We start from the raw sequence: 23673 nt of genomic DNA, 5'->3' as shown, positions 1-23673 counted from the left end.
GTGGTTCAGAGTTCCTCAGTTCTTCCATCAACAGCCCTACAAACCTCCTCACCAGCAGCAGAAGACTCAAAGATCCCATCTTCAGGTCCATTGTCACAGTTTTCAACATCACATGCATCACAAACGATTATTTCTGTTTCAGAGTAACAGCCATGTTAGTCTGTATTTGCAAAAAGAAAAGGAGTACTTGTGGCACCTTAGAGACTAACCAGTTTATTTGAGCATAAGCTTTCGTGAGCTACAGCTCACTTCATCGGATGCATACTGTGGAAAGTGTAGAAGATCTTTTTATATACACACACACAGCATGAAAAAATACCTCCTCCCACCCCATTCTCCTGCTGCTAATAGCTTATCTAAAATGACCACTCTCCTTACAATGTGTATGATGATCAAGGTGGGCCATTTCCAGCACAAATCCAGGGTTTAACAAGAACGTCTGGGGGAGAGGGGGTAGGAAAAAACAAGGGGAAATAGGTTACCTTGCATAATGACTTAGCCACTCCCAGTCTCTATTCAAGCCTAAGTTAATTGTATCAAATTTGCAAATGAATTCCAATTCAACAGTTTCTCGCTGGAGTCTGGGTTTGAAGTTTTTTTGTTGTACTATCACAACTTTCATGTCTGTAATCGCGTGACCAAAGAGATTGAAGTGTTCTCCGACTGGTTTATGAATGTTATAATTCTTGACATCTGATTTGTGTCCATTTATTCTTTTACGTAGAGACTGTCCAGTTTGACCAATGTACATGGCAGAGGGGCATTGCTGGCACATGATGGCATATATCACATTGGTGGATGTGCAGGTGAACGAGCCTCTGTTAGTGTGGCTGATGTTATTAGGCCCTGTGATGGTGTCCCCTGAATAGATATGTGGGCACAGTTGGCAACGGGCTTTGTTGCAAGGATAGGTTCCTGGGTTAGTGGTTCTGTTGTGCGGTATGTGGTTGTTGGTGAGTATTTGCTTCAGGTTGGGGGGCTGTCTGTAGGCAAGGACTGGCCTGTCTCCCAAGATTGTGAGAGTGTTGGGTCATCCTTCAGGATAGGTTGTAGATCCTTAATAATGCGTTGGAGGGGTTTTAGCTGGGGGCTGAAGGTGATGGCTAGTGGCGTTCTGTTATTTTCTTTGTTAGGCCTGTCCTGTAGTAGGTGACTTCTGGGAACTCTTCTGGCTCTATCAATCTGTTTCTTCACTTCCGCAGGTGGGTATTGTAGTTGTAAGAATGCTTGACAGAGCTCTTGTAGGTGTTTGTCTCTGAGGGGTTGGAGCAAATGCGGTTGCATCGCAGAGCTTGGCTGTAGACGATGGATCGTGTGGTGTGGTCAGGGTGAAAGCTGGAGGCATGTAGGTAGAAATAGCGGTCAGTAGGTTTCTGGTATAGGGTGGTGGTTATGTGACCATTGTTTATTAGCACTGTAGTGTCCAGGAAGTGGATCTCTTGTGTGGACTGGACCAGGCTGAGGTTGATGGTGGGATGGAAATTGTTGAAACCATGGTGGAATTCCTCAAAGGCTTCTTTTCCCTGGGTCCAGATGATGAAGATGTCATCAATATAGCACAAGTAGAGTAGGGGCGTTAGGGGACGAGAGCTGAGGAAGCGTTGTTTTAAGTCAGCCATAAAAACGTTGGCATACTGTGGGGCCATGCGGGTTCCCATAGCAGTGCCGCTGATCTGAAGGTATACCTTGTCCCCAAATGTAAAATAGTTATGGGTAAGGACAAAGTCACAAAGTTCAGCCACCAGGTTAGCTGTGACATTGAGTTCCCTCAACCCACCCAGCAATATTGTTAACCTAACAGCCAAGTGGAGTGATATAACCCATTCCTCTGACCTATCAGGGCGCAGGATTTTAGTCCATTTATTTCCTGATACCCAAGAAGAAGGGATGATGGAGACCAGTCTTTGACCTCCGTCATCTGAGTCGGTTCATACGCAAACAGAAGTTTCGTATGGTCACCTTAGCAGCCATCATCCCTTCACTAGAAAAAGGCATGTAGTTTACAGCTCTTGATATGCAGGACACCTGTTTTCACGTAGACATCCATCCAACCCACAGAAGGTTCTTAAAGTTTACAGTTGGCCTTCAGCTCTTCGAATAGAGGGTCTTATTGTTTGGATAAACCACTGCTCCATGGGTCTTTACCAAGGTTTTCTCTGTAGTAGCGGCCCACCTGAGGCATTAGGGGTCATTATATTCCCATATCTCAACAACTGGCTCTTAGCAGCATGATCCAGGGGGAAGGCTTGATCCTTGACCTCCATGCTGCTCATACTCCTCTTCTCCCAGGGGGTGAGTGTAAACATAGAAAAATCTACTTTAGACTCCTAGAATTCGTTTGGGCATTCATCTATGAAATTTCTGCACGTGCCTATCTACCAAGGGACTGACTGCCACAGTGGTCACCAGTCCTCCTGTCCCAGTCAGGATTTGCCTTTTCCTTTTGAGCCACATGGCAACCTGCATGTACATTACCGCCTTTGGTCATCAGCACCAGCGATGGCTCCAGAATGTCTGTTCTCTCACACAACAAACCATAGACCTCCAGCTGACAGTTCTCTCCAATGGGATACTGGGAGGAAGCACGAGCAGGAGAGCGCGAGAGGGGCGGGCTCCTGCCTCATACTAAGAAAGCAGGACAAACAGCAAGTTATCTCAAGTGCCTATATACAAATGCAAGAAGCCTGGGAAACAAGCAGGGAGAACTGGAAGTCCTGGCACAGTCAAGGAATTATGATGTGATTGGAATAACAGAGACTTGGTGGGATGACTCACATGACGAGTACTGTCATGGATGGATATAAACTGTTCAGGAAGGACAGGCAGGGCAGAAAAGGTGGGGGAGTTGCATTGTATGTAAGAGAGCAGTATGACTGCTCAGAGCTCCGGTATGAAACTGCAGAAAAATCTGCGTGTCTCCGGATTAAGTTTAGAAGTGTGAGCAACAAGGGTGAAGTTGTGGTGGGAGTCTGCTATAGACTACAGGACGAGAAGTATGAGGTGGACGAGGCTTTCTTCTGGAAACTAATGGAAGTTACTAGATCGCAGGCCCTGGTTCTTATGGGAGACTTCAGACACCCTGATATCTGCTGGGAGAGCAATACAGCGATGCACAGACAATCCAGGAAGTTTTTGCAAAGGGTAGGGGACAATTTCCTGGTGCAAGTGCTGGAGGAACCAACTCGGGGCAGAGCTCTTCTTGACCTGCTGCTCACAAACCGGGAAGAATTAGTAGGGGAAGCTAAAGTGGATGGGAACTGGGAGGCAGTGACCATGAGATGGTCAAGTTCAGGATCCTGACACAAGGAAGAAAGGAAAGCAGCAGAATATGGACCCTGGACTTCAGAAAAACAGACTTTGACAACCTCAGGGAACTGATGGGCAGGATCCCCTGGGAGAATAACATGAGGGGGAAAGGAGTCCAGGAGAGCTGGCTGTATTTTAAAGAATCCTTATTAAAGTTACAGGGACAAACCATCCCGATGTGTAGAAAGAATAGTAAATATGGCAGGTGACCAGTCTGGCGTAACAGTGAAATTCTTGCTGATCTTAAACACAAAAAAGGAGGTTACAAGAAGTGGAAGATTGCACAAATGACCAGGGAAGAGTATAAAAATATTTCTTGGGCATGCAGGAGTGAAATCAGGAAGGCCAAATCACACCTGGAGTTGCAGCTAGCAAGAGATGTTAAGAGTATCAAGAAGGGTTTCTTCAGCTATGTTAGCAACAACAAGAAGGTCAAGGAAAGTGTGGGCCCCTTACTGAAGGAGGGAGGCAACCTAGTGACAGAGGATGTGGAAAAAGCTAATGTACTCAATGCTTTTTTTGCCTCTGTCTTAACGAACAAGGTCAACTCCCAGACTGCTGGACTGGGCAGCCCAGCATGGGGAGAAGGTGACCAGCCCTCTGTGAAGAAAGAAGTGGTTCGGGACTATTTAGAAAAGCTGGATGAGCACAAGTCCATGGGGCTGGATGCGCTGCATCTGAGAATGCTAAAGGAGTTGGCGGATGTGATTGCAGAGCCATTGGCCATTATCTTTGAAAACTCATGGTGATTGGGGGAGGTCCCGGATGACTGGAAAAAGGCTAATGTAGTGCCCATCTTTAAAAAAGGGAAGAAGGATGATCCTGGGAACTACAGGCCAGTCAGCCTCACCTCAGTCCCTGGAAAAATCATGGAGAAGGTCCTCAAGGAATCAATTCTGAAGCACTTAGAGGAGAGGAAAGTGATCAGGAGCAGTCAGCATGGATTCACCAAGGGCAAGTCATGCCTGACTAATCTAATTGCCTTCTATGACAAGATAACTGTCTCTGTGGATGAGTGAAAAGCAGTGGACGTGTTGTTCCTTGACTTCAGCAAAGTTTTTGAGACTGTCTCTCACAGTATTCTTGCCTGCAAGTTAAAGAAGTATGGGCTGGATGAATGGACTATAAGGTGGATAGAAAGCTGGCTAGATTGTCGGGCTCAACGGATCAATGGCTCCATGTCTAGTTGGCAGCTGGTATCAAGCGGAGTGCCCCAAGGGTCGGTCCTGGGGCCCGTTTTGTTCAATATCTTCATAAATGATCTGGAGGATGGTGTGGATTGCACCCTCAGCAAGTTTGCAGGTGACACTAAACTGGGAGGAGAGGTAGATACACTGGAGGGTAGGGATTGGATACAGAGGGCCCTAGACAAATTAGAGGATTGGGCCAAAAGAAATCTGATGAGGTTCAACAAGGACAAGTGCAGAGTCCTGCATTTAGGACGGAAGAATCCCATGCACCGCTACAGACTAGGGACCAAATGGCTCGGTAGTAGTTCTGTAGAAAAGGATCTAGGGGTTACAGCAGACAAGAAGCTGGATATGAGTCAACAGTGTGCCCTTTTGCCAAGAAGGCCAATGGCATTTTGGAATGTATAAGTAGGGGCATTGCCAGCAGATCGAGGGACGTGATTGTTCCCCTCTATTCGACGTTGGTGAGGCCTCATCTGGAGTACTGTGTCCAATTTTGGGCCCCACTCTACAAGAAGGATGTGGATAAATTGGAAAGAGTCCAGCGGAGGGCAACAAAAATGATTAGGGGACTGGAACACATGAGTTATGAGGAGAGGCTGAGGGAACTGGGATTGTTTAGTCTGCGGAAGAGAAGAATGAGGGGGGATTTGGTAGCTGCTTTCAGCTACCTGAAAGGGGTTTTCAAAAAGGATGGATCTAGACCGTTCTCAGTGGTAGCAGATGACAGAACGAGGAGTAACGGTCTCAAGTTGCAGTGGGGGAGGTTTAGGTTGGATATTAGGAAAAACTTTTTCACTAGGAGAGTGGTGAAACACTGGAATGCGTTACCTAGGGAGGTGGTGGAATCTCCTTCCTTAGAAGTTTTTAAGGTCAGGCTTGACAAAACCCTGTCTGGGATGATTTAGTTGGGGATTGGTCCTGCTTTGAGCAGGGGGTTGGACTAGATGACCTCCTGAGGTCCCTTCCAACCCTGATATTCTATGATTCTATGTACTCTCCTCCCTCTAATGGTGGACAGATCTGGGTTAGGTCTGCACTTGGGTAGTCTTCCATTTTCCATGGATACGACAATCATCACAGATGCATCACTTGCCAGATGGGTGCCCACATGGGCGAGCACATGACACAGGGACTTGGACCAGTTGGGAATCCAAAATGCACATCAACATTCTGGAGCTTTGAGCAGTACGGCGGGCATGTCGCTCATTTCTCCCATCGTGTTCTGATTATGTCAGACAACACTAAACAATTTATTACATCAACAGACAGGGAGTATGCAGTCATCGACACTTCATGTAGAAGTGCTCCAGGTGTGGGACTGGTGCAGTGCCCACAAGGATCCTGTTGTTGGCAGCCTGTCTTCCAGGGCCTCAAAATGTGTTTGCAGATTCTTTCAGCAGGAAATTCATGACCAACAACGAATGGGAACACCACACCATAGCCAGTGACTTTTTCAACCTACAAGGGACTCCAATCAGGGATCTGTTTGCCACCTACAGCAACAGCAAATGCATCACATACTGCTCCAGAAGGGGTCCCTTGTAACCCGCTGATCAGACCAGATCAGTTACACCTTTCCCCCACTACCACTGGTGCCGCGTGTCCTCCACAAGATCCAGTAGGAAAGTGTCATGGTTATTCTGATAACCCCATTCTGGCCTTGCCAGTTCTGGTTTCCCCACTTCTCTGCATGTCAGTGAATCCCCCACTTCTGCTGCTAGCTTTCCCAGAAGTGCTCATGCAACATTGCAGCAGGATCAGGCATCCCCGTACGCAAACACTTCACCTCCCGAGTTTGGTTTTTGTATGGACATTTTCACTAGATTGGGATTGTTTGTCAGTAGTACAAGACATCCTCTCAAGTAGCAGAAAAGATTCCACGAGGTGCTCCTATCAGGCCAAGTAGAAGCATTTCACCTTCTGGGCCAGGCAGAGGGGTCTCGCTCCAGAGGACATACGTTTCCCCTTCTGTTAGCCTAGTTTCTGTCCCTTAAGACATCAGGCCTTGCGCTCAATTCCATGAAGGTTCACCCCTCTGTGGAAGGATGTTCTGTGTTTACTCTCCCATTGACTACCAGGTTTTGGAAAGGCCTCTTCAGAACTTATCCACCCATTCAACCTATCACTCACCAATGGGACCTCAACCACATCCTCTTGACATTAATGAAATCGTCCTTGGAATCTCTGGCTTTATGTTCCCTGTCCTTTCCAGGAAGGTCACTTTCTTGGTAGCTGTTACTTCCGTGAGAAGGGTAGGAGAATTGGGGGCCCTAATGACTGACCCCTCTTTTACCATGTTCCCTAAAGACCAAGTTTCCCTGCCTCTGCACCCCAAGTTTCTATCAAAGGTGGTATCCAATTTTCATTTCAATCAACCTATAAACTTTCTTTCCAAAGCCTCACACCCTGCTGTATCACACATTCCCTTTTTCAACCCCCACCACCTCTTTGGTTGTGTGCATCCATTGGAGTCAGGTGTGGTCCATCATAAGGGTGAACCGCCACCCAAGTAGGTAGTTCCGTAAAATGTCTATGGCCCATTTCACTGCTAGGCATTCCTTTTCTACTACGGCATACCGTTGCTCCCTGGGTAGGAGCTTCCAGCTGAGGTAAAGTGCTCCTCATCCCCTACCATCTGTGAAAGGAGGGCCCCAAGTCCTACCTCCGAGGTGTCTGTAGGATGAATTCCTTCTTGAAATCTGGGGCGCTGAGCTCTGGATGACTGCGAAGGGCCGACCTCAGGTCCACTTAAGTATCTCCAGGCCCAAGCTCTTATCAGGTCTGTCAGAGGCGCTGCCCTCATGGTGAAATGAGGGATGAACCAGCAATAGTACCCCACTATCCCTAAAAACGCTCTGACTTGTTTCTTGCGGATCAGGGGGGCAATTCCTGTGTTGCCTCCACTTTGTTCCATTGGGGTTTCACCAGGCCCCTTCTGACTACCTGAGGTATCTGGCCTTGGCTAGCCCTATTGCGCATTTGGATGGGTTAGCAGTGAGGCCAGCCTGTCTAAGAGCATCTAGTACCGCTTCCACTTCCCCAGGTGCATCTCCCAGTCAGGGCTATGGATTACCACATCGTCCAAATAGGCAGCAGCATACTTGGCATGGGGTCAAAGTAATCTGTCCATCAGTTGTTGTAAAGTTGCGGGGGGCTCTATGGAGCCCAAAAGGGAGGATGGTATATTGGAAGAGGCCATCGGATGAAGAGAAGGCAGGTTTTTTCCTTGGCGTTCTCAATAGCCTTTTGTTAAGTCCAAGGTGGTCAAGTATCGGGCCTTGCCTAACTGATCCACCAGCTCATCAATACGTGGTATTGGGTAGGCATCAAATTGGGATACCTCGTTTTAACTTCCAGAAGTCATTACAAAACCTGAGGGTGGTGTCATGCTTGGGGACCAAGAGAGTTCGGCTGGACCACTGGCTGTGGGATTCCTCAGTAACCCCAAGTTCAGCATCTTCCTTACTTCTGCCCTAATTTCTTTTCTTTTTGCCTCTGGTATGCGATATGGTTTTATCGTCACCCTTGCTCCAGGACAGGTGATGTGGTGTTGGATCAGCGTTGTACCGCCTGGTTGTGTGGAGAACACATTCCGCTGGATCATCTCGATGACCTGCTTTGGTTCTGGGGCTAATTTGGGGAATATCCTTTCGTGGGCCATCTGCCTGGGATGGAGCCGGCAGGACAGCCAGGCACGACTCCTGATTGAGCCAGGGTTTCAGTAAATTGACCTGGTAGATCTGCTCAGGCCTTTGGCAATCTGGCTGCTTCACCTTATAATTCACCTCCCCAACAGCTTCCACGATCTCATGTGGTCCACACCAGCTGGCCAGAAGCTTGCTTTCTGTTGTGTGCACCAGCATCCTGGTTGAAATTTCCGTGATTTTGCCCAACAGTTGTAGTAGGTTCGCTGGGCCTCTAGTGCTTTTTCGAAATGCTTTCGTACTATGGGGGTCACTTGGGCTATTTGTTCTCTCATCTGGACCACATGTGCGATGAAGTTCTTTCTTCCCTGGGTTGGGTTGTTCCTCCCATTCCTCCTTTGTGATGTCTAATATGCCACGTGAGTGGCGTCCGTACAGTAGCTCAAAAGGAGAGAATCCAATAGATGCCTGGGGAACTTCTTGTATCGCAAACATCAGGGACTGTAGGAGGGTATCCCAGTCTTTTCCATCGTGGGCCACCACCTTTTGGATCATGCTTTTGAGAGTGTGATTAAATCGCGCGACCAGACGATCTGTTTGGGGATGATGGACCGAAGTCCACAAGGCTTGGATGCAGAGCAGGGTACATAAGTCTTTCATCACTCTCGACATGAAGGGAGTCCCTTGATCTGTCAGTATCTCCTTAGGGATTCCTACCCTAGCAAAAACCTGGATCAGTTATTTTGCCATGGCCTTGGACGTGGGGTTTCTTAGAGGAATGGCTTCTGGGTACCGTGTAGCGTAGTCCAGGATGACGAGTATGCTTCAGTGGCCCCGGGCCTATCTTTCTAGTTGGCCCCCTAGATCCATGGCTGTCCTTTCAAAAGGGACTTAAATTACAGGCAGGGGTACCAATGGGGCCCTTAACTGAGGTCGAGGGCTATGCAGCTTGCACTCTGGGCAGGAGGTGCAATAGCGCTGGACTTCTGCCCATACTCCTGACCAGTAGAACCTCCTTAGGACTCTCTATCCAGGGTCTTATCTGCTCCTAGATCTGCCCCCAAACCGATGACTGAGAGGTAACTCTAATATGGCCCTTGTGTGCTTTCATGGCACCAAGAGGAGGAGTTCTACTTTGCCCCGTATTGGCATTACCCCATACAACAGACCCTGTTTGATTATATAGTATGGCCCTGGGCCTTTGTTTTTCCCTTCTACTGGCACGCCATTTACCTCTACTACCTCCTCGCTCACGTTTGCATAAAGCGGGTCATAGGCTTGGTCCTGCTCAAAACACTTGCGTGTGGGCCTATCTGGCCTGATTCTATTGGATCAATCTCCCCTCCTTCTCTGGGGGTACTTATGCTCGTACTGGGGGCTGTCTCTGGGTCTCCCTTTCTCCTGTTCTCTGGTCTTTCAGTTGTCAGCAGCACACCTCCAAACTCCAGTCTTCTCTCCCTCCTCGCACTAGACATGATTATCCTACGCATTTTGAGAATGGTTTACTGCTGAAAGTATTCTGGGTTAACACAGGAGAGAGGTCAGCATTTTATATAATCCAGTTTCTATTGTGCCCTCTACAGAAGATATTTATGAAGGCCCTGAATCAGCAAGTTACTTAAGCACGTACTTAACTTTGAGCAAGAGTAGTTCCACGGTTGTCATTGGATTAGTTGCATGCTTAAAGCTAGCCATGTGTTTAACTAGTGTGTTGAATTGTGGCCTTGAGATGTGGCTCAACTCTCATTAAAGTCAAAAGAAAGACTCCATTGACATCAGGGGGAGTTGGACTGGACCATTATTAGACTTTTTTAAACACCATGTCCTTTAATTCTTCAGAACACTGCTCTCAGTCATCCATGTAAACCCATGGCCTATTGCTTTTAGGTTAATGGCTGGGAGGCAGAGCTCAAAAGTGGACTTTGTAATTCCTCCTCCTCCTAGGGCCAGTAGAGACTGAGCGCACAGTTATGATGCCAATAGTGTAGGGAAGGAATACACATTGCACCTGCCTTCTGCTCCATTACATAATGTGTGGGCATGTAATTTGGAGAGCACATATCAGAGTTAGTCACATACTATTTATTGCATTAACTATTTTAAAAGTTTGCCATTTTTCAATGAATAATTTGTTTGACAGATCAGTTTCTCTGTTAGCTGACCAGCTGTAGTTCACAGCACAAGCTTTTAGAAATGTGGAAAAAATAAGAGTGCACAGATCCAAGAGTTCACATCCACTCCACATACACATGCCAGCAATGTAGAAAAGACAGCCCTAGCCCTTAAGAGATGTGATTGTTTATATGGGAGACAGAGACACAAGGTAGGTGAGGTAATATCTTTAATTAGACCAACTTGTGTTGGTAAGAGAGACCAACTTTCAAGCTTACACAGAGCTTTTCTTCAGGTCACAGAGCTGTGTGTAAGCTCAAAAGCTCCTCTCTCACCAACAGAAGTTGGTCCAATGAAAGATGTTATCTCGCACACTTTGTCTCTCTAATATCCTGGGACCAACATGGCTACAAGAACAGTGCATATATACAAATGGCTCATTCAGTTGATGCTTTTTGTGGTTTTCCCTTAGCATGGAGGATTTTTTAAAAATCTCTTATTTTGCTTTTTCAGGTGATGTTCACAGAAGAAGATGTCAAATTCTACTTGGCTGAATTAGCACTTGCTTTAGACCACCTACATAGTCTTGGAATAATATACAGGGACCTAAAACCAGAGAAGTAAGAATCCATTTTAGTAAATGCAATGTATGAATTAGTTAATATTTTATATAGCAGTTCAACAATGTAAACCATTATATAAATGCTAAGCATTATTATCTTTATAACTATTAGCCATTTAAAATTAGTGGCTCTCTAAGCTAACCAGTGAAAGTTGCTTTAAAAAAAAGTGTGATAGTGTTTCAAGTAGGAAAACAAGCAGCTGGCACAAAGTTGGTATGCCAGATATTGGACATATGTAGCCCTGTTGGGCTCTCCCTGACAGCTGCACTTCTGTGAGAAAAGAAATACTGAAATATACATAGCCCATGATTTCCAGGTACTTTAAAAAGCGGAATGGAGCACAGCATACTCTTGATCACACAGTCAATATGCAGAGGAACAGTGGCCTTGATTTGTTGTTGTGTCCATCAGGTGTATGTTTGATCAATATTGCAGCCTTTATTGTATGAAACAGATTTTTTCAAAGAAGGGCTGAAGTTTTAAAAAAATGCATAGTACAAGATTTAAGGTTACGTTTGAGCCTATGCACTCTTACAAAACCTATTTGAAAACTAATGGTAGAAAAAACTGTCCATGTCTAGCTTTCAATGTAAATTGCAGGGAGGCGTAAAATGGAATTCATGATTTAAAGCAATATTGTCAAGTCCAGTAATTTAAAATAGAAATTTTTACCTATCTTAAACTGATTGAGTGAGTGACTCGGTCCGCAACTTAATGGGTTTCTGTTCGTCATGCTGAACCGGCATGAGTGACTACTGAAATTGTAAGGTTTTGGGATGCCAATTCAGATGTCCATCTCAATAACCCAATCATCCTTGCCTCACTCAGAGATGAGCACAGGTGACTGAATTCCTTCTCTTGGTTTCATATCCTTCCTTAGTTCAGTTTTCCCAGTTATCTAGGTCTTTGTGGGAGAGTGTGTGCGTGTGTGTGTGGTGGGGGTTAATACTAACATAAAATGGAGGCGGCAAAGAGGAAAACAGTTGTTCCCCTTGGGAACTGCAGTCTGGATTCTGAGTCTTTCTGCTCTCAATGCTGGATTTTTGAACTATCCTCTGGAGAGGTGTCTAAATGGGAATAAAATTCTCATCAGTGCTTCATCTGACAGACAGTTCATTCTTCCTCAAGGGCTTTAGGCCAGGTAACATGCAGTTATGCTAACAGTGTTATTATCTTGGGTGATCTTAGCCTTATTCCTTGAGCTTTCTGTCTGATTTGCAAATGATTTTGTAGCTGTCAGATCCCAGAAGAATGTGCCTGCCCCGTTTCTGTAAAGTGCAAGAAGCCAGTTGCAGTTAAAATGTGTGTGGGGTGGGGAAAGAGGCCATGGTTAAGACTTCCTCTCTTCAGTCATAAACCTACAGCTCCCACCTATAATGTGGCTTTAGTTGTTAAAAGCCATATTGTCAGACCATATCTAGAAACACGGTGCTGAAAGTACCCACTCCCTGTGCTCTAACTCTTATCCCTCTAATTCTAATGGGCTTGGATATAAATGACCCAGATTTCTCATGATGAAATGTGACTGCTTTATAAAGAGGTCCCAGTTCAGACCCCCTAATTTACTTTAGAAGACTAATCTGTTCTCTGTAGGAATAGTACAGAATTGCTGCATCTTATCCTCCTACCAAAGGAATGTCCTCCTTATTAACTTTGAGGAAAGTGAGCTGGATAACACTATCCCACTTCGTCCAATGGTGAAAACATTGATTTATACCTGTTCTGTCCCAATATTCACTTTATCTTGCTAATACTTGCCAGCAGTATAAGCTCTCAACAGACAAAGCTTAATTCTGGGCCATTGTTCCCAAAGTTGATTTAGCATTTGTTTGTTGTTCAGGAAGTAATTCTTTTCCTATCTTGAAAGATTTCTTGCAAAACCAAAGAGATGTATTTTTTTTTATTTTTCCTATCCACATCTGGCTCTATAGTCATTCCTTCTGCTTAGATAGAGTCCTGGTTTGTATATCTTACTGAACTTAATACTCTTCCAGATGAACCCTCCCTTCAGAGTTCTTCAAATCATGTCCTGCAAGTCTTGGTATCTTCTAAATAACTCTGATACGTAAGAGGATTCCATCAATTTTCCCATCATAGCTGTTGGTGTCCTCATACTGGCTTCCTGAGCCTTCTAGCTAAAGTCCTAGAGAAGGAGGGAACAAGTCTGCTAAATATAGTATTATGGCTTTCTTTCTGTCTTTCTTTCGTTCTTTCTGTCATTCTTCAGGGATAGACTTTCTGGGGAGCTTTTTAATCGGGTTCTTAAGGACTAAACAAGAGTGAGAACTCTGCTTTCTTAAGAAAATCCTCAAGGTTCCATCTCTGACGTAACTTCAGATTGTGCACTGTTTTCTATAAACAGATCAGAAGATAAAATTATTAATCCTGTAGCAGAAGAGGCATGACACTAAGAGGTAGGGACAGGAAACCCAGTTCCCATTTCTCCAAGACCTATGACTGTATGGAGAACCTGAAAAGTCTACAGATTAGGAGTCACTCTTTTTATTTAAAGCACATATGAACAAATGTCACAAGTGGTTAAGAGAGCCATCTTCTTTGTGGATTACCTGGGTATCCCTTCTCAGCGTCTGTTACTTTGTTATGCTTTTTCACTCCTGCTGGCAAGAGAGACAGTAGTTCTAAAGACTTTTCAGCACTTTCTGGCTATAGGTTCCAAGACTCATGCACTCAAATAAGCAATGCTGGGTTATTCTATTTATTTCATTGTGAGCAATGACTCCAAGGAAGAGTGGCATATTCTGAACCTCATATATGGTTCAAGATGGAATCCCACCCAGTCAGTGATCCTAACCATAGCCCTAAAAAATGCTCTGACTTTTGTTGACATGCAGAATGTCTAGCTGTATATTCCATTAGTTCCAAGAAGTAATGGGTACTTTCATTTTTACTTCAGAAGAGTTAATCTGGTATTTTGCTCTCCACATCAGTATGTCCTCTGTGCCTTAAGTCTTTGACAAGCCATTGGTTGTAATGACAGCACACCTGTGGAAGCATAGACTAGCAGTTCATATCTACATAGATTTTTGTCTAGACCAGGACATTTCAGTAAAGAATAAATATTTTCCTGCTTTTATTGTAAAGGTTAGCCTGCCTCCAGATGCAATATCTGGACACATCTTGATAGAATCATCCTGTTAGAGGAAAGTCAAGCAAACTACCTGGGTTCAAATCTGCAATACTATCTGCTTCTCCTGGGAATAGATGCAGCTAGTTGGACCCTGTCTTGAAGTGATACTTCAGCCTCACTTCCACTTCTGGACGCTCAAGATTAAATCAGGAACAGCTGCAGTCAATCATACTTGGACCCAAACTAATTAATAAGTAGTCATCTTAAGGTCAGAATTTAATGCTCCACTCTCCCTAAAGGGAACTTGCCTAGGCAAATTCTGGTGAGTGGTTTTGATCAGAGATGTGAATCTTTCCAGTTAGGAACATGTGGCTGGGGGGAGGGCAGGATGGAGGATGGTAGTCTTATTTTGGGGTCTTTAGATGCTAGTAAAATAACAAAATAATAAGTTGGTCTAATGGAAGTGGTCTCACTTAGAGTCCAGCTCCATTAAATGTTTAAAAGATTAGAGCTTATTGAAGTCTTCGTTTCCCCTCTGGGGAATTCTGCCAGGAAAGATCTCCTAGTCTGGACAGACAACTTCATTGTTGTAGTTTACTTGAATCAGCAAACCAAGTGTTCCTGGAGACCCTTCTGCTATTTTACTGGACACAGAAAGAAATCTGGTGGCACTCCAAACCCATTGCTTTGCAGGAAATTTAAATCAGTTTGCAAGTGGCCTAACCCAGGTATGATGTCCTTTTGAAGAGTGTGGAATCTCTTCCTTTATATGTTCCAGGACATAGAGGCTACATGGTGACTCCCATCCTTGTTCACATTCTTCAGGTTGGTTTGGACTTTCAGGTTGGGCTTGCCATATATTTCATGAGGCAGCAAATCTTGGCCCTCACAGAATACCCATTTATTATGGGTTTTGCAGCTCCTTACAAAAAACTTCTCTCAGGTACAGCTATGGATTAAACCTCCCATTAGACCCTTTATTTGTACCTGCCCATTTAATCAGGGCTGGCAAACTCTGTATTTGGCCATTCCAGCATATCTAATTCTATAAATTATGTTTCCTAAAGACACGGTGGCTCTTCACTCTTTGCCCTTTTTTGTTTATAGGTGTCCTACCACTTTCCATCAAAATCAAGTGGTGGTTCCCCCCCTTTTTCTGCCATTGTTATGAAGAATTGTCTTCATTCCCTGGATGTCAGGAGGGCCTTGAATTTCCATATCAGTAGGACCCAGGATTTGAGGGTCAGTGAATGCTTTTGTTTTTTGTGTAGGTTCTAAGAAGGGTCACAATACTCACAAAAATGATTAGTCTAGATGGATCAGAATCAAGAGCCCACCTGAGGACACATTCAAGAAGAGTGAATTCCTTATGGGATGCAGTCCCTTAGACACACTCAGGCAATGAGAGGGCAAAATTTGCATATGACACACAGTTATTGAGAGAAATCCAAAGAAGACAGTGCAGAACTTCAGGGGGACCTAGCCAAGCTATGTGAATGGTCAACATGATGGCAAATTGAATTCAGAGTCAATAAATGCAAAGTAATGCACATAGCATGGAAAGCTTAGCACTACTTATATGCCTTACTGGGTTCTAAATTGACAGTATTAATTGAAGAAAAAGTATCTGGTCATCTTTGTGGACAGCTCAGTGAAAACCTATGCTCAATGAGCAACTGCATTTAAAAAAAGCAAATCACATTAGGATGCATAGGGAATGGGATGGAGAGAAATACAGAAAATATTACAATGCTAATATATAAATCAGTGATCATTCTCATCTGGATTACTGTGTTTAGTACTGGTCACCCCATCTCAAAAAGTCAATTACAGAATTAGGGGGTTCAGAGAAGGGCAACAAGAATGAGTTAGGGAAATGGAAAAACCTTTCATGAAAAGAGTGGGATTGTTTACCTGAGAGAAGAGACATGTAATAAGGGTCAGGACAAAAGTATACAAAATAATTAGTGGTATAGCAAAGGTATGTGGGGAGTGTCTGTTCTCCCTTATTACATAAGACAGGACAATAAAATAGAAGGGCAACAAAACTGATACTTTTTCACACACGTAATTAGACTGTAGAACTTACTGCTTCAAGATGTTGTTGATGCAAGATTCAGAGGAATTGGATATTTATATGGATAACAAGAATATCCAGTTACAGTTAATGAAAAAAATTAAAGTAATTTAAAATTTCATGCTTCCTAGCATAAGCCAATCTCTAACTATTAGGGGTTCAGATGAGACTTTGATAAGCACCAGTTTATCTCATGTATGTCTGCTGCAGGGCTTCTTGCAACTTCATGTGAGGCATCTGGTGCTGGCTACTGTCAGAGACAGTATACTGGCTTAGATGGCCCACGGGTCTGATCCAGTACGGTAATTCCTATGCCTCTTAATGAAGAGAGAGTGTTGCTTTGGAAGAGGACTGCAAACTGGCAGTTTGGTTTCACATGCATGCCCTTACTGTGCATGATAGAATTAGATACCTATCTACTCCTAGTGCTCCTTTTGGTAGCATTGTCTTTGACTTTGTTCTTGAAAAGTAATTCCTCCGTGTTGTGGAAATGGGATTGCTATAGACTAAGCTGGTTTACTCAAAGAATAGATACTTTTTCTTACCCAGAAATGGTTGTATTCTTATGAAACCAGCTCAGTCCACAATGACCAAACTTACAGTGGAACTGTTTTCTGTGTTCATTCTGTAACTAGTACCTTCCCCTTTTCTGAAAGGTATTGTGCTTAGGACAGTGTTGTTTGCAGAATGTTGTCTCATTTTGTCTTTTTTTGGTTTTACATAAATGTTCCCTGTTGATTCTAATGGAGCTCTTCTTTAACCTGATACGTGCCTTGGTGAAAGCATAAGTTGTCTTCTGTCCTATTTGTAACTACTCCAATGAGTGCTATGGCAATGGCTAGTAGCGTGCTCAGGAGGAACTTGGGGACACATGAATTATGTTCTAAAATCCTGCACTTTCTATTGGTTGCTTACATCTATACAACCGTGAGGTGGATGAAAACTCGTTAAATTGTAAACTGAGCTGGTTTCATCAAAGAAATACCATTTACTGGTAAGAACATTTTTCTAAGCTGGTGAGGAATGTCTTCCATATACTTAAAAAATACCACACCCAGTCTGAGAAGTAAATCGCTTTTCAAAACCACCTTTTCTATAGGATCCATGATGCTTCCTACATAGTTGGAGCATAGCCAGGTATTCTACCACTAGAAGCAGCACAAGTTAATAAATAAACACTATTTTCAAATCTTTGCTGGCCTCATCAATACTACTGTGCAAACAAGAAAGTGAATGAAGTTAGTTTATGATCCTTTTAAAATACAGAAGTGGGGAGAACTTGTTTGCCAAAAGTAAGAGGATAAAAAATCAAGGAAGGGGAGCTTTAGAGCTTTTAAATAATAAAAGCAATAATAAAACTGTTTTTAAAAATTACTCCATTCAATCTTGTAACAGTTTCCTTTTTTAATAAATGTTTTAATAATTCTAGCTAAAATAGAAAAAATGAAATCAGGCACACCGTACTTTCTAGAAGTTGTACATTGACTAAATGATATATCCTTGGTAGATTTCCTGTTCTTGGGTTTAAGCCTTGGGCGTGTCTGTCTCAGAGTTAACTAGCAAAGGTCAAAATTATTTAGAAGTTTTGGTTGAGGTCCTCATTCCCACTATATGAGTTGTTCTTTTAAATGTATACGGTCTCTTAATTCTCATAGAGAGCCTGATCCTATAGCATGTTGAGCACTCTAAACTCCTGTTCTTTCAGTGGGAGTTGATGATGCTTAGAATCTGAAGGGAGGCACTCAGAATGTTACAAGATCAAGTCCAAAGGAAGCATAAAAATAAATGGCAACACAGCACAGCTTTAAGTATAGGTTTAAAAGGAACTTGACAGCATCCATTTAAAGTTGTTAGCACTTCCATTGAAACTCCAAAGATAGATAATACACATGAAAAGCACTATATAGGAGCTATTTGTTATATAAAAAAAATGCTTCAAAGAAACAGTGTTGGTCCTTAAAATATTCAATATTGTGTGTAAGTTTCCCTGCTCACTTTGAGTATCGTGGATAGAAAATTCAGGATTAAAGAGCTGTTGCTGCCATGTGGACTACTAGCAAATACCTTTCAATTATATGGAATTCTTGAGACAGATTCTGTGTTCATTCACGTTCTTTACTAAGAAAAAATCAAAGGAGAAAAAAGTTGTCCACTGAAATCTTTAGCTTTTTATTATTGTGACTTTGTCTTTACAGATATTTTTCATGTTAAAGTATATAACTAGGATTGAGATGCAACTTCTGAATTTTTTGGCTTTCATTAGGTTCTGATGCTGCAAACTGCCCAGCACAGACCCAAGAGTCTCTCTGAGAAGAGCAGCTTGTAGGAACGGGGCCTTAGAAAACAACACACTGAATGCATGTTTTTGTAATTTCATTAAATATATCCCTTTTCTATAACTGTAAATTCCAAAATTTATTCTTCTTTCCTTAGATTTTCACTGTTACATGTCTCTGTTTGTTGATGTTACTCTTTAAAGTTCTATTCTTATTTAAAGTTCTTTTGATTGTCAGTACAGTTTCTAAAACAAGGTTAAAAGATACTTTCAACTGCCCTTTTTTTTTTAGTATACTTCTTGACGAAGAAGGACATATCAAATTGACAGGTAAGTAAAAATAAATTTCAGATTATGAAAAGTTTTTAATTCATAAGTTGTCTGTTTTTTAAAGGAATATAGTAAAATCTGATTTTTTTCTTTTTTATTGCAAGTAATTTTGCAGAACAGATGGTGATATTTAACATGGACTAAATGAAGTGTTATTATTTAAATAAGAAATCTGATTTAAAAAATAAAAAGTAATGATATGACCACTAATGTGACTTTTTTCATAGTTTTATAGCTTTTGTGTTAGTTATATTTGTATGCTTAGAAATTCTTAGCCAGTAGGAAAATTTCATTTCAGATTATATTTTTTTCAGATTTTGGCTTAAGCAAAGAGTCGATCGATCATGAAAAGAAAGCGTATTCCTTCTGTGGGACAGTAGAATATATGGCACCAGAGGTAGTTAATCGACGAGGTCACACACAGAGTGCAGACTGGTGGTCTTTTGGTGTTTTAATGGTAGGTTTCTGGTGAATAGAAATCATAGCAAAAGGTGGGTTATGACTGGCTTAACCCAGTCACATGAATTTATTGGTAATTAGTACTACTGTTCAGTTTGGCTCAACAGCGTGGTTCAGATCTCATCACATCACTGATATCATTCCACCTTTTTTCTTTTGCTTCAATGGAATATTGTGTGCCTATGACTGTTCTTAACTGAGACTGATAGAAAAATGAGTGTTCAGAAAAGCGTGCTTTTCAAAAGTGAAAAATATTTTCCATATAGATTCAAATTTTGAAACTTTAAAATTGAATTCAATCACAGAAAAAGTTTTTAGAAGTAAAATTTTCTGATCACGTTAGCGATCTCAGTTTCAAACTAACGGAATAATGAAAGCTGCTTTATTTGCACAGAGATAGAATTTAGAGTTGCACTGAGCTGATGACAGACTTTCAGCTGTTGCTTAGAAGGGCCATGCATATGATATTTCATCAAAAAATAAGTTCCATTAAATTGACAAAATTTTACCAGACAGAATTTTTTTTTTTAACATTTACAACAAATGCAGGTATTTTTGAAAAGGAAAAAAGGATTATGTTTGAAAGTTTAGGAATGCCAAATAGAATTTTATACTTTAAAAATCATTGTATGATTTTTTTAACATTAAGATCAAATGATGTTTTTAAAAATGAAAGATTTTTTATCTTTTGATGCTTCTGCAATACCTGTATAATTATGACAGCACAGTCTCTGTGTGTGCCTTATGATCTGATAAGGAGACTCTTTATTATTAGATCTGAAAACATACCCTATCACCTTTTGAATATCTAAAATGCTGTTGTGATATGGAAAATGACTGTGTAAAAAAGGCATCTGATCACTGAAGAGATCTTACATTTGTGGTTTGTCAGAGTCATATCTGCATACTTGACTAACAAGAATACATTTTCACTACTTCTTCCAGCACTGTGCAGCCAATACTGAGTGAGGGTGCTCTGTATTCTTTTCTGGCTTGGGCATCATCAGAAAAAAACTAAGATTCTGCAATCAGAGTGTAATTTAATATGGATGGAAAACAAGCTAGAAAGAACATAATTTGGTTTAAATCCCAGATTGAGTTTGCAGAGCTAGTAACTAAAATAATAATAATAAAAAGTCTTTATGTTTGAACTGAACATGTTAAAATTGGAAACCATGAAGAGTCAAAACATGGCTGAATGTCATTTTTAGAATCCAATTGCACTTTTCTTAAAAATACTTGGGCTGTTGATTTGCAGGAGGGTGAATTGAGAAGTCTAACACTTAAAAAAACTATTTCAAATACTATGGAAGTTTGTCAAAGTGTGTGTATCTTTCCATAAAATATTTATTTGTTGTAGCCTGTATCTCTGACTCCTTAAGTTAATTTATCTCGGAACATGAGCTATCTAAATGGATGTTCAGTTAATCTTATTTTGCTGATTTTGAGGAACCCAGTGCAAGATGTCTTCATAATTACTTCAGCCTCTACCCAGTGTAGCTAAAACCTGTTTGTTCAGTAGCTTCTTTTGGTAAAACAGTTCTTCCTAACCATTACTAAAACAAATTGCTCCTTCGTTCCTGCAGTCCCTTATATAGATGGTAGGCAAGGCGTGCAATACTTGGAATTCTACTTAAAACTGTAGAGGAGACAGATGATCTCACCAGTAACTCTGCTCAAATAATAATAATAATAATGCTCAAATAAATTGGTTAGTCTCTAAGGTGCCACTAGTACTCCTTTTCTTTTTGCGAATACAGACTAACACGGCTGCTACTCTGTCACCAATAACTGTAATTGTTCACATCATGTAATTTCCTTCACCAGTGTGTGCTTTCCCATTCACACATCCTGTTTATTTTCACTTTGCGTCAGTTACAAGAAGCAGTCACGTGGTGGAAAAGTGTGTGTGCGCATGCACTTGCGTGTACACACCTACAAAGGATAGTGTGTGTGTGTGTGCGCTAGACACTGTAGTTATCAAAATTTAACGTTTTAGGGTGGGATTTTCAAAAGTGCTCAGCATTGGCTGAAGTCTGCTCCCACTGAAGTCAAAGTATTTAGGATTCACTTCAGTAAGAGCTGAATAAGGCCAATCCTGAACATTTTTGAAAATCGTATTCTGGGTCCTGTGTAGTCTTTTGGGGAGGAGGGCAGAGAGATCTGAGATGAAAATCTGTGGAAATGACATCTATGAACACCAATTACAAGAGGATAACTTAGCTTTGTTTAGTTTTTTGTTGATGGAACTTACACATTTTATGAAATATCTCATAAATAGAATCTCACTAACTCATACGAAATGTGAGACTTGTGTATTGCAAAGTTTGCAGATTAGAAATAAGTAAACCTCAGAAAATAATTATACTGTGCAATACAATTTACTTTGTTATTTTAATTTGATAAATATAGGTAGTTTACATTTAATTGTTATGTATTTCATAGTACACAACTGAATGTACAGAGTAATTTTTAAAAAATAAAGTTGTGATAAGATTAGCCCTTTCTCCAGCACACCGTGCCAGGAAGTGTGGTAAGATTATCAGATTTGTAGTTCAGCAAAGTGAGAAGTAGTGAAATTATTCTATATTAGCATTATATTAAATAGAATAAAATGGTTAGTTGAACAATTTGTTTCCAAAGTCAGGAAATGCAAAATTCCAGGCTCCAACTGCTATGTTAAGTTGGCAGCATCTCATATGTTTTATGAAATAATTTTTATAAAAAGCTAGCTATTTAGGCCTGGGTTTTAAGAACTGCATGAGTGCTATTGTACTTGCATATTTTGTATCTGAGACTACTGCATTTGCATATGTAGTCGGATTATTGTTCACTAAGCTTGTCTCTTTCACCAACAGAAAGTGGTCCAATAAAAGACATTACCTCACCCATCTACCTGGTCTCTCTAATATCCTGGGACCAACAAGGCTACAATATTGCAAACCTCTTTTATACAGTCACTTTCAGAATTGAACAGTATTTTAAAAGTGGCGGTTGCCCATTAAAAGGCATTGTAAAATATGTATGCATGTACAATGCCGGTCTTCTATTTGTAAGTCCTCATACATTCCCCATATGCAATAACCACTTTTTAATTGTGAATAACTTCATTATCCAACTACTTTTTTTTTCCTAGTAAAGACTATTTATATTGTTTCACCATTATTTAGACATCTGGCAATATTTTTTACCTGGGAAAACTGTATTTTTGAAAAACTCAGATAACTAAAGTTATTTTGCTCAAGCTCCCAAAGAAAGTTGTATTTAGGGGAAAAAACAAGCATAGAGAATTGCAGCTGATAAAAAGGTGAATTTTTCAGAAAGTATGTGAACACAGAGTAATGGTGGAAATTGTTTTGCAACCGTAAGTTCAGTAAGTGCTTCCAGGTCTTTGCAATAATTAAAACTTGTAGCATAAGCAGTTGCTTTGCAAAGTCTTAATTTTTGATATGCATGACTTTTAAAATATTATTCTGTTAAGTAGTTTTATCAAAAATTAGGTTTTGTCCAAGTCTTTTAATGTAATTGATGCAAGTTTTACTCTGTACAGTTTGAAATGCTCACGGGTACTCTACCTTTCCAAGGGAAAGACAGAAAAGAAACCATGACTATGATTCTCAAGTGAGTACACTCTTACTTATATGTCTTCTACAGGGATGCCTTCTGGGCTGCAAATCTAATTTCTTCTCCTTCCTCATTTTCCAAGGTATTGGTAAATCCTCACTCCCTATTCCTATTCCACTTTATAAATTCCCTTTTCCACCCACCTAGTTTGCCCGTTCCTCCAATCCTTTCCCTTACCAGTTGCAAAGAATTTCATATCATCCTTTTAATCTAATATTTCCCTAATTTATAACAATATCTTCTCCAGCCCCATCTTCTTCCCAATTTTGTGCCCATGATTTCATTATCCTCTTCTGCCTTCCTCTTTATTGCAACTCTACACATTTCTGACATAATCCCATCTTTTAAGAAAATAGTCTCCGTCATCTTTTCCTGTTTGTTCCCTTCTCCTCCCCCTGCTCCTTACACTACCTCCGTTGCCAACAGTGCTCTCCTGTGGTACCTTCCCCTAGCTTTCCAAAATCTACATCCACCTTTGACCCTCATGAACTTGCGCTGTCTCTAATCTTCTGAGTCATCTTGCTGACAGTATCCTTGACTGTTTTCAATATTGCTTTGGTTTTGCTTTAGCTATAGCATGGAAATCTCTTACTTTCGTGTAGTTAATGATCTTATTTCTACTGACGAGGACTTGCTGTCTCTCCTCGTTCTCCTTGACCTCAGTACAATCTTTGATATGGTGGAACTCTTCCCCTTCCAGACTTTGTCTTTGCTTGTGAAGGAATCTCTGGTTTCTTCATATCAGGGTTACATTCCTACCTGTCAAGCCACTATTTCTGTTTCTCTTTAACTGTTCTGTGCTAAGACCCTTCCGCTGTGGAGTCTCACAAGGCTCAGCTCTCGATCCCTCGCACTGTTTCCCCCCTTTTGTCATTTTATCTCCAACCTCCGTTTTAGCTCCCACTTATATCGGGGGTTGGCAACCTTCCGCACACGGCCCAT

At 41.6% G+C, this 23673-nt stretch overlaps 1 protein-coding gene across 4 annotated transcripts in view; it reads left to right on the top strand.

Moving 5' to 3' along the window:
- Positions 1-23673, top strand: part of RPS6KA3 (ribosomal protein S6 kinase A3) — a 125814-nt gene that overhangs the window by 49856 nt on the left and 52285 nt on the right. For all 4 annotated transcript variants that reach the window (XM_084614259.1, XM_084614258.1, XM_084614257.1 and 1 more), the window contains 4 exons: positions 10769-10875; positions 18611-18648; positions 18963-19105; positions 22658-22728. In XM_084614259.1, the coding sequence (XP_084470385.1) occupies positions 10769-10875; positions 18611-18648; positions 18963-19105; positions 22658-22728 (359 nt within the window). The remainder of the gene's footprint in view (positions 1-10768; positions 10876-18610; positions 18649-18962; positions 19106-22657; positions 22729-23673) is intronic.

The sequence above is a fragment of the Lepidochelys olivacea genome, assembly GCF_965140295.1.
Source record: "Lepidochelys olivacea isolate rLepOli2 genome assembly, chromosome: 1".
NCBI classification, from domain to species: Eukaryota; Metazoa; Chordata; order Testudines; family Cheloniidae; genus Lepidochelys; species Lepidochelys olivacea.
The sequence above is the reverse complement of the archived record's forward strand: the minus strand, read 5'-3'. Positions and strand labels throughout refer to the sequence as shown.